This window comes from Ursus arctos, unplaced genomic scaffold (assembly GCF_023065955.2).
Source record: "Ursus arctos isolate Adak ecotype North America unplaced genomic scaffold, UrsArc2.0 scaffold_6, whole genome shotgun sequence".
In the NCBI taxonomy this organism is placed as follows: domain Eukaryota; kingdom Metazoa; phylum Chordata; class Mammalia; order Carnivora; family Ursidae; genus Ursus; species Ursus arctos.
The window spans coordinates 17,726,372-17,738,886 of NW_026623078.1; the positions used below are offsets into that span (position 1 = coordinate 17,726,372).

At 39.6% G+C, this 12,515-nt stretch overlaps 1 protein-coding gene across 1 annotated transcript in view; it reads right to left on the reverse strand.

The window, feature by feature from the left end:
* Nucleotides 1-12,515, reverse strand: part of TOX (thymocyte selection associated high mobility group box) — a 292,831-nt gene that overhangs the window by 138,736 nt on the left and 141,580 nt on the right. Inside the window, exon 2 of the mRNA XM_026516437.4 lies at nt 6,561-6,626. Within this exon, the coding sequence (XP_026372222.1) occupies nt 6,561-6,626 (66 nt within the window). The remainder of the gene's footprint in view (nt 1-6,560; nt 6,627-12,515) is intronic.

The window sequence follows — 12,515 nt, forward strand, 5'->3', positions numbered from 1 at the left end:
TAAAATTCTCAAGCATAGTCAGCAACAAACATTCATTTTGTGAAATAAAAAATGAGTCTTATATTCACAAATCCCACAGCTTGGAAATGTATATGATACACAACATTTAACCTGTCAGCTGCCTCATTAGTGTCAATGAGTGGGAACTGGCAATCAGTAGATGGTGTGCTCTACACGTGTTTATGTTTTAAAATGTTCCCAAAATAGCTCTGCTCGAGAGGTTGATATAAAGCACTTCCACTGGACAAATGAATTTCAGTTTAAATCTTACGATCTACTTAAAGTTTTTTGGAGGAATCCATGTTTCTCATTAACTGATCCTTTATAGCTAATAGAGTCAATACCCCACTAATAATAATGATGATGATGATGATGATAAAGACTGGGTGGATAAAAAGTCATCTAAATTTCAATCCTGCCAATATGTAAATGATCACGAAAATATACAGAGAGACTGATGTGTGTTTGACTACCATGAGCTCTAAGATCTCTATTTGTATGGCTCCCGTGTTCAGAATCCATACAGCTATTAAGACATTTTTATAAACTGTAAGAAATATGTGAGCTATTTCAAGATATAATCCTGAAAAACAGACTTCCATGTAAGAAGCCAATTTAGGAAGAAAACAACATAAACAATAGTAACTTGTGTGCCCAAGTGAAGCATCTTTTTAATTTTGAGTAATGAAGATGTCAAGCCAAATGCTAGAGTAGTTTAACTTAATTAGGTGGCCTATTTTTCCAGGCATCCTTTCATTTCCCATTGAAAACTCGGCTTGTATGCAAGGCAACAAGAGCAATTTTGTCTGTAATGAATACCTCCGGGACTGCGCAGAGTAATCATTTGAATGTTGCGCTGAAGACTGGTTTGAGTAACTAGTTTGGGCTTGTTAAGATGCCAGACTTTGTCGGACTAACTAGATGACTTGAAGCGTGATGGCTTTGCCATTTTATTGGGTCAATGGTCAAAAAGTCAAGTTGACTTTACTCCTGAAATTTCTGCCAAAAGGAACCAATCTAAAAGTAATTGGTCTAATTTATAGTTCAAATTTATGTCACAATCATGGAAATTTTATGGCCCATAGTCAAGAGATTTTTTTTTTCCCCAAAAAAATGCTCTTTACAATATTATGCTTTCTAGGCCCCTTTTTCATACCTCAATTACACTCTAACCTAGAGAATTTTCTCATTAGAAAAACATGTAATTAAAAATATATAGCTTCTGATAGGTTTGCAGATCTCAAAACACTAATTCTAACAGTAGATTAAAGAAATCATGTACAAAGAGGAACTTGGAGAGTCCTACTGGTTCCACTGATACTGTATTGCTTATGACAAATAGCAATACAATAATTCTTGTAGGAATAACTGCCTATCATGATCTAGTTTATCATCACATTCATTCTTTCAGTCTTGTACTTGAAATGATTCTCTGAGGAGACGGGAGGGCTGGCACCTTTTGTTAATGTGTCGAGATATCGGCACCCAGGTGGAGAGAAGCTACCGCAATGAAATGGGCAGAGCCAGGTTTGCTAAATGGCTGCAGTGCCGGCAGGACTGAAAGTCTTCAGAAGCAGAAGACCCAAAGAGTTAATGCGATTTTAAAAAAGGTACACAAAATATTTTAACCACTTACTCATTATATTACATTAATATAATATTACATACTTCTGATGTCAGACACTCCAGGCACAGGAGATCCAGGGAGACACAAGGGTAAGTCCTGTCTTCAAGAGCTCACAATCGGGTGGGCAAGACAAGGAAATGGGTACCAACTCTAAGATGCTACATGCCACAGAGGGGCATATATATACACTGATAACTCCAGCTTCAACTGGAAAGGCCTGGAGGTGTGTAAGGAGGGAAGAGACATGCATCGTTTAGCCACAGGGAAAGGAGAAATGGAAAGGTGGAAGTGAGGTGAGATGAGAGAAATTAATGAGAAACTGTGAGCCTGGGACTGAGGCAATAATCATGTAGAAGGAAAGAGGAGACAGATTCAAAAGTTGTGCCAAAAAAGTAGAATCAACACTATCTAACTAATTACAACACTAACTCAGGGCCGAGTGATAAGGGAGACTCTCGAAGTCTCTGTCTTGATGACTGGGTAGGTGGTGTTAAGTCTTATGACTATAGGCAATATAGGAAAACAAAAGAAGTTTGAGGGGTGAGGGAGTAGGTTGGAGGTGATGAATTTTGATCTGATGAATTAAGATGTGGAGTCTGAGTTGTAGTCAGGAACAGGTGCCCAGTGCAGTTAGAAATCAAACCCGAAATGCATGCGAGAGGACTGCCCTAAATATACACATTGCCCTTCAAATTGTATATTCAAAAGATGGGATAGGAAATGTATGTTCAGTGCTTAGTGTTAAGATTCTGGGAAAACTAATATTGCTTTTATTTTATCACTGTTATTTTTTAATCTTGAGATTTGAGGGACCAGATAAGAGACAGGATTTCAGTGGGGGAAGAGAAAAAAAAGCAGAGGGAAACCTGATCACAACCTGAAAATCATCTAAAATCAGATCTCAGGTCAGGACATTTAACAGTTAGGGTTTACCATGATGCTCAGAATTAACAATAAAAATCAGTTCAAGCTTAAACAGTAACTATTCATGGAGATAAGGAGGAAGGAACGAGAGTAAGAAGAAGAAAGGAGGAACGGGAGAAGGGAAGGAATAAAGGAAGCCAGGGAGTAGGGATGGAAACCAAACAGAAGGAAATGGTTAAGCAGAGTAAAAGCCAAGGTCAAGGAAGAAGTGATTTATTGAAAATATGGTTCAATCTGGTAACTTTCTTAAGAATTAAGCTTCTCCATGACCTGACACTAGAAAAATCTTCGATTCCCCCATCAAGTAACTATTTCTTGGATAAAAAAGATCAGTCCTTCTCTACCCTTTTCACACAGCACCCCAACTGAGGCATGCATAAGAACGTTTCTGCATTCAGAGAAGGGGCGCAGGGGAATGTTGCCAGTGTGGGTGGAAAGCTCAGAATGAACAGGTAGCCATGGAAAATGATATTCTGGAAACTACCATAGAAGAAGAAAGAATGAGAAAAAGTAACGGCACATATTCAAAACTAAACATAAATAAATAACCTTGGTGCCATAGAAAGCTGCAATCCAGGGACTCAGACTCCTGTTTCCTTTGATGTTTTTAATTCACATGAACACTTGTATCTTGAGTGGAATCACATATAAGGAGCCATGAAAGGTAGGGGCTGGAGAAAGGGCTTGAGGTTTTTCAGGGCAAAGAGAAAGGCCTCATAGCATGTGAGTCTGAGTGGGCATGGAAGATTCTAGAGAAAAGTCAGAGCTAAGTTGGGAAGCCCAATTCCCTCCTGCTTTGTTGTTGTATACTCTGCCATGTTGGTCACTCAGACGTGACAGGTTAAGAGCCAGAAATAAATGAGTTTATGAAGGACTGTTGGTCACTCTTCACATCTGGCTTCCCTTTCTTTAACATGCTCACGTGTTTCCACAAACTACTTAGGAGGGAATCTGCAAGCTCATGAGGTATCAAGCAACAGGGGCCTCCTTAGCCAGACTCCGGAAACACACTAAGAAATCTTGCATCACATGCTTTAGATTCTATGCAGAGTAAAAAAAAAAAAAAGTTAAACGGTGTTTAAATTAAAGTACTGAGTGGGGTGCCTGGGTGGCTCAGTCAGGTTAGGCGTCTGACTCTTGATTTTAGCTCAGGTCATGATCTCAGGGTTGTGAGATCGGGATCCACACTGGGCATGCAGCCTGTTTGAGATTTCTCTCTCTCCCTCTCCTTCTGCCCCTCCCTACCCAACTGCCTGCATAGCACACACTCTTTCTCAAAAAAAAATAAAAAATAATATGGAGTACTGAGCTAGCTAGAGCTAGCTCGAGCACACGTAGAGCAAGCTATTAGAGGAGAAAATAGTCAATATTCCAAGAATGGAGCCAGGGAGAAGTGGAAATGTCATGGGTTTTTACTGCATATTTGTCAGGCCTATTATAAGGTAGTATACTCAATTTAAAAGCTGCCTATCAATTACAAAATTGTATGCAAAAACTTTTAAGGATTTGTATACACTAGCTTGAGAGGTATAGAACGCATGGAGCAGATAGTGCCAAAGAGCCCTTTGGGACTGTCTAAAAGAATATCATTAATTTTTACAGTGTACTCCCATTTCTGGAGTCATTCCAGCATTGGCTTTCTATAAAAATCATTTCAAGTTTAGAATTATGCTATTTGCTCACAGCAACATCACAGGAGCAGTAGTGTACCATATGTTGCTACTTAGCAACTTAGTCTGTAAGTCCCAAAGCATGTACTGATTTGAAAATTGAACAGGAATTATAATTGTTGAGTGATGCTACGAGGCAAGTTGTCTTGGATTACTAAACTATGCAGATGTTTGATGTTATGTAGGAAAAGGAATAAAACTTTTTTTTTCCCTGTAAGAGGACTAAAATCCTATTTATGGTTGCCGAAAGGGGTAAATTGATTAAAATTCCCTAAAAGAATACCAGGTAATGAATTTTGAACACACTATATTACAGTAAACAAAAGGAATGTTAAGTGTAAAATTTAGCGAAGGCCATTCAACTTATGTAATTTGCAAAGTTCATTCCCCCCAGAGTACGTATTATCTTGCATTAGTCTAATTTTTAAAATAGCACATTTGAGAAACATTTTCAGATGTGCTACATTATTAAAAAATAGTTTGCTTCTGGCACACAAACCTGCCATATCTTTACAAAGCCCAAAAAGTATTTGGGGCTCTTTACTGTTTTCATAAATTATCTCTGGTATTTAAAACATTCATAGTAACTACTGGTTGAAATATTAAAAGAAATAATGTTAGTTGTTTGATTTTAGTCAGGGCTTAATCGTATCCATTGTACTTGAATTTAAAAATCTAAGGAGCCAAGTTGTTATGATGTATATGCTTTGAATTTCCAATCCTTTATCCAAAAGTCTTTAAGAGGGACAAAATGATTCTCTGAAAGGGAGCAGCTGCTTTATAACAGCAATCATTTATTGAGTTTGTGTTTCTACTGTTTCAAACAAATTCAATTAGCCCTTACACTTCAAAACCCTAAAGGCACCAAAGAGATGATACTGGGTTGCTTTAATCTAATAGTAATACTAAACTTGTCAGTACAGTTTGGGGATTGATGGTTAGAAGAAAATTAATAGTAACATTTTTCATTTTTTAATCAAACAGTCCTATTCGCAGCTACCTATGGATCTCGGAGGCTACTTAGCCGAATGAATTCAGTGAAGGAAGAATTGTAAATGCAAAGCTCAGCCTTCCAAAGGTATTCTGAAAGTGATCAACTCAGTTGAATGGAAGGAAATGGAGTCCGGATCTTTGAACTTAATGATGACCTTCTCGTCTGAACAATATAGTGTGGTTTCCAGAATGTCTGCCAGAGAAGGCAGTGACGGTAATGACTTCTAAATGCAAAGTTCATGGAGAGGCAGGCTTGCCTCTGTTTTGAGTTAAGCACGAGACATTTTGTTCTTAGAGAAATTTCAAAGCTTCGCAAAGTGCACCCCTAACATATACATTAGATTAATTCACTGACAACCACCATGAAGAAAAATAGAAGTTTTATTTTTGTTCTCTGTTCCCCCACCCATCCCAGTTATCAAATCTCTTTGGGCGGCTATGCAGGCATTGAAAACGCCTGTGTTAGAGTTTACGCCATAGTTACTGATACGTGAAATTTCAAACTGCCATGGTTTTGCTAGTCTAGAAGAAAAAAAATGTTCAGATCTACAAAATGCTCCTGAGAACCCTCCCTTGCTTTCACTTAGCCATGTGTTTATTTTTGCTTACAATGTCCTTACATGTTATGTGATGCTGGTACCTTAGGGCAGTTATAATTTTGCTTTAAATGCCCTCACCGGATTAAAGGGCCTGGTCTTAAGTATCTAAAAATAAATAGCCCAGAATTTACTTTTATAAATGTAACCATTTATGTTTTCGTTGGACTTTTGTTGTCACTTCTCATGATTTAATACCTTGTCAACCATTCCCAGGGAAATGGATACAAACATGCTCTTGAAAGGTTTCAATCATATCATGCATTTTGGCTTGAAAGCTACCCACCCAGTGGATCCTGAAAGCAGCCATATAGCGCTCACCGGCCACGTGATTTTGGTTATAAATGTAACATTGTATGGAAAACTGCCCCAATAGCTGATAATGCAAGCTCTTTGTGACATGTGTAGCTTATAATGATTAACTCGTCTATAGTCAGAAGCACAAATAACCCGCACCTGTAAAGACTTTATTTCCTAAAGGTAAAACAACTGTTTAGGAAAGATCATGCTGGCAAAACAGCTGCTTGCCATTCTGGAGAGGAAACAAGGTAGTATCTTTCAACAAATGCCAACTCCGGTGTTTTATCAGCTCTATCTCATTAACTGGAAACAAGGCTTAAATGCTTTGTTTATAAATTATGATTATTCCTGATTGCGGCAGTTACTGATAGTGCTACTCATTTGCAATGCAACTCTTTGAATTTGTTTAATTACAATTTGAAACAAGGCAGAGAAGATTAATTAACCCACCTGGCTGGCTGGCACATAGTCCTGGCTCGGCTCTGTCATGCTCATATACATGTTCTCACCGTCAAACTGCGAATGAAATAATAGTAAACATTCAGCAATCTTGACTGTGTGCATGTTTGTTGTTGCTGTTTTCACCATCAAACTGGAAAACAGTAGCCATAAAAAAAAAAATACTGTGGTTGGGAATACGGCAAATCTGTCTTAGCAAGTGAGCCCCATCTTTTCTTTGATGTTTCTGTTGTCATCCTTCCTGACCCTGGATGTCAGTGATTTGGAGTAATTAGTGCTCTAGTAATTACAGCAAGCAAGCAAGAAATGAATGGTTTCCTTTCATCTGCAATCTGTTTTAAAACAAAAATGGCTCATTTTGCATAGCATGTATACAGACCGCAGTTCAGTTGTAATGAAGTATTAAACGAGTGCTGCTATACGCTCTACAAATACACTAAGGCACAGCTCAAAGCATTCTGAGTTCAGCTCTCAAAAGTGAAAAAGTGCAGAGTTTTTATAACAGGCTAAAACTGGCTTCATCTCCATAGCCTATGAGGAACAGTTTTACCTTTATAACAACACTTGAAAAGAGCACGTGGGACTACCACCGGGGCGAAGAATGATCACGACAATGAATACCCGTAAAAATACACAAGCTCCGCCATTCGACATTTCTCTCGGAAGTTTTTCAGACATACAGAATTCATGTAGGTATTACGGATGCACAGAAATTCATACACAAATTTATGAGTCGGGGACAAGAAGGGAGGAGGAGATTCAGGGGGTACAATGGCAGAACCGTCAGGTAGTTCAAACAACAGCGACATAACAACAACAACATACTTTTCATTATTTGGGTTTTCGAAAGCAGTAATCACTCCATTCAGACTTAATCCCCAGCTATCTTTAGTCATTTGATAAATGGGCAAAGCATTCCTTTTTTTAGTTCGAAGAAGAATTTCCCCTAGGAAATAATCAAGTGGACTAATACAGCCAGCTTCAAAGAGCTGACTCTGAATATACTTTCATTGCCAGACTAATTTCAGACATGGGAACTTGAAAATCGGAAAAATGACTTCTCAAGACAGAAGAGTGTTACTGATGACGGTGCAAGTACACAGCTATAGGGATGTATTTTATATATCATCAAAAAAGAGAAATTTGTGTTATAAACATCACATTCCACCACCTATGAGCTGCTAATGTAAGAGGGTTGTACAAGCACTGGGGTGCCCCAAAGCCTCTGAACTGGAGCCTACAGCAGGTGGTGCCCTGAAGATTCACAGAAACAAGGAAAGACTTTCCTAGGGACACGGAAGCACTCACAAGGTGAAGTTCAAGGAACCAAAGGATTTCCTCACACATCCCTATGTATTTCACGTTCTGTGAACAAGCTTATCTAAACAGATAGAAAATCACTTCTTGAATGATGCGGTTGTTAGGACAGGTCAGAAATAGCACACTTAGAAAAGACCAGCTAGACATTTGGTCGCTTTGTCCTCTGGCTCAGGAGCCCTGAGTCCAACTGACTTACCCAAGGTTGCTTTTCCATCAGTCAGGTGAACGCCTTCAACCCAGAGATAGGCTAGCCCCAGTCAATGCACCTGTTACTGCTAACAACTCAAAACCTGACAAAAAGCATCATTCAGCATTTCTCCACCCCCGCCCACTGTTGGTTTGTTTGCAAATGTTTTTAATGTTAAGATGCCAAAGAACCATTTAAAATATGGACAGTTTCTCTGACTATAACAAACTCAACCGAACAGAAGTAGTGGAGTGGATCAAATACTCCGCGGCGCATGCATATTCTATAAATGTGTTACTTTCTATTTCATCTTCTCTAACTCATTTTCTAAATCTGGTGTCATTCTCAAGCCAACTAAGGCTTTGAAGTTTTGGTTTGAGTCTATCCAAAGTGTATGCTAATTGAGCATATTCAATGTTACTGCTCTTGATAAGGACTCTTTCCTCAAAAAGTACCGACACTTAATTAACTTTGAGCCAAGGCTGAAACAGCATTTTACAATAAAAGGTACGTGACTATGGGAATAGCTATTTTTTGGAGTACGTTCCTTGTCCCCATCACCTGCCTGTAGCTTTCCATGTATTAACTGATATGTGTTAACTGATTCAATCTTCACAGCAACCAAGCGTTAGGGATTATTATTACATACAATTTACAAAAGAAGACACCGAGGCACAGAGAATTTAAGCTAGATGCTCAAGGTCACAGAGCTCTTACGAGGCAGGGCTGCCATTCAAAGGCAGGCAGCTTGACTTTCCAGCACATGCACTTAACCACCAGAACATATAAACAGATTCTGAATTATAATGTTGAGTTAGCTATCAATTCTGAAAATAGTGTTGATAAATTATCAAAGCAGAGTGTTGGCAAGATCTCGACCCCAAGACACTGTCCAGAATTTCTGTGGCATTTTGAGACTTTCAAAAAAACAAGAGTCATAGTGAGTTGCCAATTTAGTAATCAGGCTGGCAGAATATCTCCAGATTATTTATAATTAAGCCTTAAATTGAGGTAGGATGGATGGTTTATTTTGTGTCAACTTGTCTGGGCCACAGGGTGACAAGACACTTGGTCAAATATCATTCTGGGTATGTCTGTGAGGTATTTTTTGGATGAAATTAACATTTGAATTGGTAGAATGAGTGAAGAAGACCACCCTCCTTATTAGGGGTGGGCCTCATCTAATCAGTTGAAGGCCTAACCAGCACAAAAAGGCTGACCCTCCTGAGAGTAAGAGGGAACTCCTCCTACCTGACCCATTGAACTGGAACAACAGTCTTTTCCTGCTGTCAGACTTGACTTGACTCATCAGCTCCTCTTGGGTCTTAAGCCTTCTAGATTTTGGACTGAAACTATACCATTGGCTCTCCTTTCCAGCTTCTCCACTATAGTTTTGGACTTCTTGGCCTCCACAATCAAATGAGACAATCTCATAATAAGTCACACGTCCTGTTGGTTCTGTTTCTCTGGTGAACCCTAACAAAAAAGCTCTGAAAACATATTTCTAGAGGACCTCCCACGTAGAAACACACAAAGGGATGACATTGTTTCATGCTACGCTTGCTTCCTAGGGGAACAGGAGCCATGTTGCTTTTGCTGTGAGTCTCTGGGTGCACTGCATCTCAGTACATCCTACATACATTCACACCTCTTCGTCCAGAGTGCCTTTCTTCCCTTCTACTTGCTGAAATGTCCCTTATACCCCTTGGTATTTTCTTACACCCTGTGGCTTCCCTCAGTCAGGGCTAGGCTGTCTCCAGCCTCTGGGCTCCCCCAGGGAGCCCTTTGGTTCCATGTGGGTTTTGTTATTAGGAGCCTAACTGCATGAGCTGGGAGCTACCAGAGGACACACTGCACATCTTAATGACCTTTGTGCCTCTATAGCGTAGGGCCAGCACATAGCTCGTCCTCAGGACATGTCTAGTTACTAAAAATTAAGTAATACTTGCTTGATTAAACAGATTACTTTCCTAGAGAAGGTGATCACTTGAGAAGGGAAAGAAGATTCAACTTTTAGAAAATGGTTTGAAGGTTTTGGAAAGAGGTCAGCTCAAAATTTGACAGTGGATTAAAAGTGGTTACTCTAGAAGCAGAAGCCCTTTAAAAAATGTACAGAAATAGCTAGAACACCATTACTTAAATGCTAGATGTAGTTCTTCCTCAAGATTTTTATATAATTAAAAAACATGTAGATTGGCCAAGAATCAAGGGCCCTGGCTCTAAGAATTTTGAGTTGCCAAACAAAAAAAAACATATGTGTCAGAACAGGCCTAGTCATTCTCCCTGTGGTTGGACCAACTCTTGGGCCCAGACCCTATGCCCTCTCCATACACACCCCATCAGGTTAAGGTCATTGGTGTACTGTTCACAGCTCCATCCACCCACACCCCTTCCAGGAGCTGGTTCCAGGGATCCCAGCAGGCCTTGCAAGGATGCACCATTCTTAAAACGCACCCCATGTAGTGGGCACATGTCATTTGGGGTGGAATTATAGTGCAGAGAGCTCTAGACTTTTGGTCTTTGAAAGATCCCTAAAGGCCTCATTTCTGAACCTCTCACATTATGATTGGAGAAACACACTTTTTATTGGTCACGTGGTCCGTCTGGGACTAGAATCAAGGTCTGGATACCTAGTAGAAGACTTTGCCACTATGACCTGCTGCTTTATACTCCATCACTCATAAAACCGGGGGACCAGACTCTATGACTCTTTGTATCAGTATATGGCTTGGGTGCATACTCCACATTCTTGAAGGAGCAGTATTTGCCTTATTACGTTAATGACCCTGCTTTGCTTTACCTGGGATCACATATTAGATGAACATTATTAATAACTGTTGCAATAAAATTGTTTTATTAAAAATAACTAATGATATTTCCTTACTCCTTAGGTTTATCACAGTTATTATTCTTAGAAGTCAGCTGCATTCAGGCATTATAACTTTTCAAAAGCATACTAGGACTTTTAATTTCCATGTATTCTCAATTTAAAACCTGAAGCAAAGTTTGAAAGAATACAGAGCCTGGCTTATTTAAATCTAAATGTAAATGGCATCAACTCAGGATTAGCCTTTCTGACCGAGTGTTTTTATACTCTTTATTGTGTTTTTATTTCAAAGCACCAGGGGATGCAATCACATAAAAAGTCATTTATAATCTTCTACTACAGTTTTTTGAAATTGTTTTTAGAGGATATTAACCAAACCCATAATCCCAAAGAGCTTTTCAAACTAGGTAGTTATTATATCTTCTATTTAAAAACCGAAAGCAGACATCCAACACTGTCTGAACATAGGGAATGATGAGCAAAAATGGGCAATATTAGGCTCCCCAAACCACTAAAGCCAGAAAAATCAAAGGCAGAATGTGAACTCTAAATCAATCACTGGCATTGGTACAGGAAATGGGATCTTTTTAGGGAAACCATTAGAGGAAACCCAGAAAACTGCTCTTGGGTGGGGGTGGTGGAGAACCTCACAGAATCCATGAAACAGTACCTCATTGTATTGCCTATAAAAGGGAAAACCTTACATTTCTGGGTGTTTTCTGAAGGCATATTTGATACTTTGATTTTTTTTTATTTCTTAAGAGCTAAAAGTAGAAATGTTTATAACAGGGAGTTAATTTGACATTTCTGAGAAGATGCATTATAATAAATCGTTAAGAGAGGGTAATCGCCCCAAAATAAAATATCTATTTTTGTGTTGCTTGGCTCCATATAAGATTATAAGTCATCTCCCCACCCCCTGCTTTTTTGAATAATGAAAGAAATAACTTAAGTTTGGGAAGTGAAGTCAAAGACTTTTGTGTTTCATTGAAGCAAAGCATTCACAGGCCCAGGAACAATGTAGCTGATAAAAACAGCAAGGCAAACTCCTACACCTAGTACCCACCCTCCCATTCTCCAGGAACAAGGTCCAGGGACACGAGAGGGGGAATCTGTGTTTATTTATCTTGCAGCTTCAAGGCTGACTGTGTTGATGCAAGATAGTCTAAAGTAGCATGCCTCCATGCGGGGCCAGGCTGAAAGCTACTGGTTCTGAGCACAAGGGCCGGAACAGGGGCTCACACTGACAGGAGAGGAGAGGGAGCAGAGCACAGCTCTCAGCACCCCGTGCAAAGAAAGCAGCGGCTCTGTTGGGGCTTGGAATGGACGTGCATTACAACCTGAGAGCACACAGAGCTGAAACAGGAAAAAGAAACCCCTTTCCGGCAGACTCCCATCACTTGAACTTGAGTGGTAAACACTCCGCTGTGGATTTGAATGACACAGGGAAGAAATCAGATGGGGGTGGGGGGTAGCCAGGCTGCCAGGAAGGCTTGGCCACTGAAGGGGAGAGACTACTGGACCCACAACTCAAATACTGTGCCCAGAGCTTAGAATCTGGCTTCTTTGTTTTTTTGGAACTGAATCTATATCTCATTTTCATCCTTGTGAT